The sequence below is a fragment of the Octopus bimaculoides genome, chromosome 23, assembly GCF_001194135.2.
Source record: "Octopus bimaculoides isolate UCB-OBI-ISO-001 chromosome 23, ASM119413v2, whole genome shotgun sequence".
NCBI lineage: Eukaryota > Metazoa > Mollusca > Cephalopoda > Octopoda > Octopodidae > Octopus > Octopus bimaculoides.
Genome location: NC_069003.1, coordinates 35,914,947 through 35,916,270, shown reverse-complemented (window position 1 = coordinate 35,916,270; position 1,324 = coordinate 35,914,947). Strand labels below are relative to the sequence as shown.

Genomic DNA, 1,324 nt, shown 5'->3' with positions numbered 1-1,324 from the left:
ACATGTTAACATCACCCCTGGTCGATCTTTGTGGTACCACAGTTAAGGACCTCTCTCATTTAGAGAACGCTCTCTGTTTATGCATGCATGTATGTATGTCTGTGTGTACATGCATGTATTATTTTATTCTATAAAAGTTTTTACTCTTTTTGTTTTGTTACAATGCTGGATAGCATCTTTAAGGTCTTACTTCATCAAATCAACTCCACTACTTACTTCAAACATGGCATTTATTTCGTTCTCTTTTTGTCGAGCCTCTCAGTTATGGGGATGTATATATGTACACACACACACACACTATTATTGTTTCATCTGTAAAAATATAAATTTCATCCAAAACAATGACAATGTTATTTCAAAAGTAAACTGAAAGCACAATTATCAGATAAAAGGATTTTTTTAAAAATTCCGTCTTTTTTTAAATATATATTTTTTATTTGTTTTGTTTTGTCTGAAAGACCAAAATTTAATATTTCTCAAAATAGATAAATAAAGCTTGCATGATTTTTCTAACTTTTGAAGTTGGAAAATCAGGGGGACTTTTTGAAAGCATTTTAAAATTATTTCTCACCTTTTTACTGTTTTTAGCCGTACAACAAGAATGTGGACCAAACTCAACTCTTATTCCTTGCGAAGGTTTAACTAATGACGAGGAATATTGTTTTCTGCCACCAAAGCGTAAGTTTATATATATCTATATATGAGTGTGTATTTTGTGATTATATGATTATCTTTCAAAATATACATGGACAGCTTATTTGATTTTGATTTTGCTATAGTGTTAATTATGGTTAAAAATTTTGTTGTATTACTATTAAAATTATTAAACAACAACAGTAATGCTTTTATAGTTATAGTCTCACATAGTTTCACAAACAATGCATTGCATAGTTTTATAAACTATGTAAGATGAGATGGTATTCTTGTATTATTGCAAATTTTAAAGGAATGTGATTGGCATTGAATATTTGTAGCAGAGTTGTAAATTTATGAAAACAATAAACTTGGAGGTTTTTCTTTTTCCTCAAGATATCCAACTCTGCTTTGCATTCTAATATTACCCACCCACACATTTGTGGCAAAGGGAGTCTTGTTTACACATAAATTCAAACAACAATTAAGATGAAGAAACAAGTAAAAAAAAAGAAAAATGTATACAAGAATTATATTAATTCCATTGGGAAAAATTCAATGCGAACCCAATCCATTTTAACTGTTATTTATCTGTAAAACAACTTGCTTTACACATTATCAAAATACGTCAGAATTTTTAATATTCTAAAAGTATTTTAAGAAACTTTGTATTTGTAAATAATAATGTTTT

General features: G+C 28.2%; 1 protein-coding gene across 1 annotated transcript in view; it reads left to right on the top strand.

The window, feature by feature from the left end:
* LOC106874472 (uncharacterized) overlaps positions 1 to 1,324 on the top strand; it is a 55,944-nt gene that overhangs the window by 21,078 nt on the left and 33,542 nt on the right. The window contains exon 20 of the mRNA XM_052975965.1: positions 589 to 690. Within this exon, the coding sequence (XP_052831925.1) occupies positions 589 to 690 (102 nt within the window). The remainder of the gene's footprint in view (positions 1 to 588; positions 691 to 1,324) is intronic.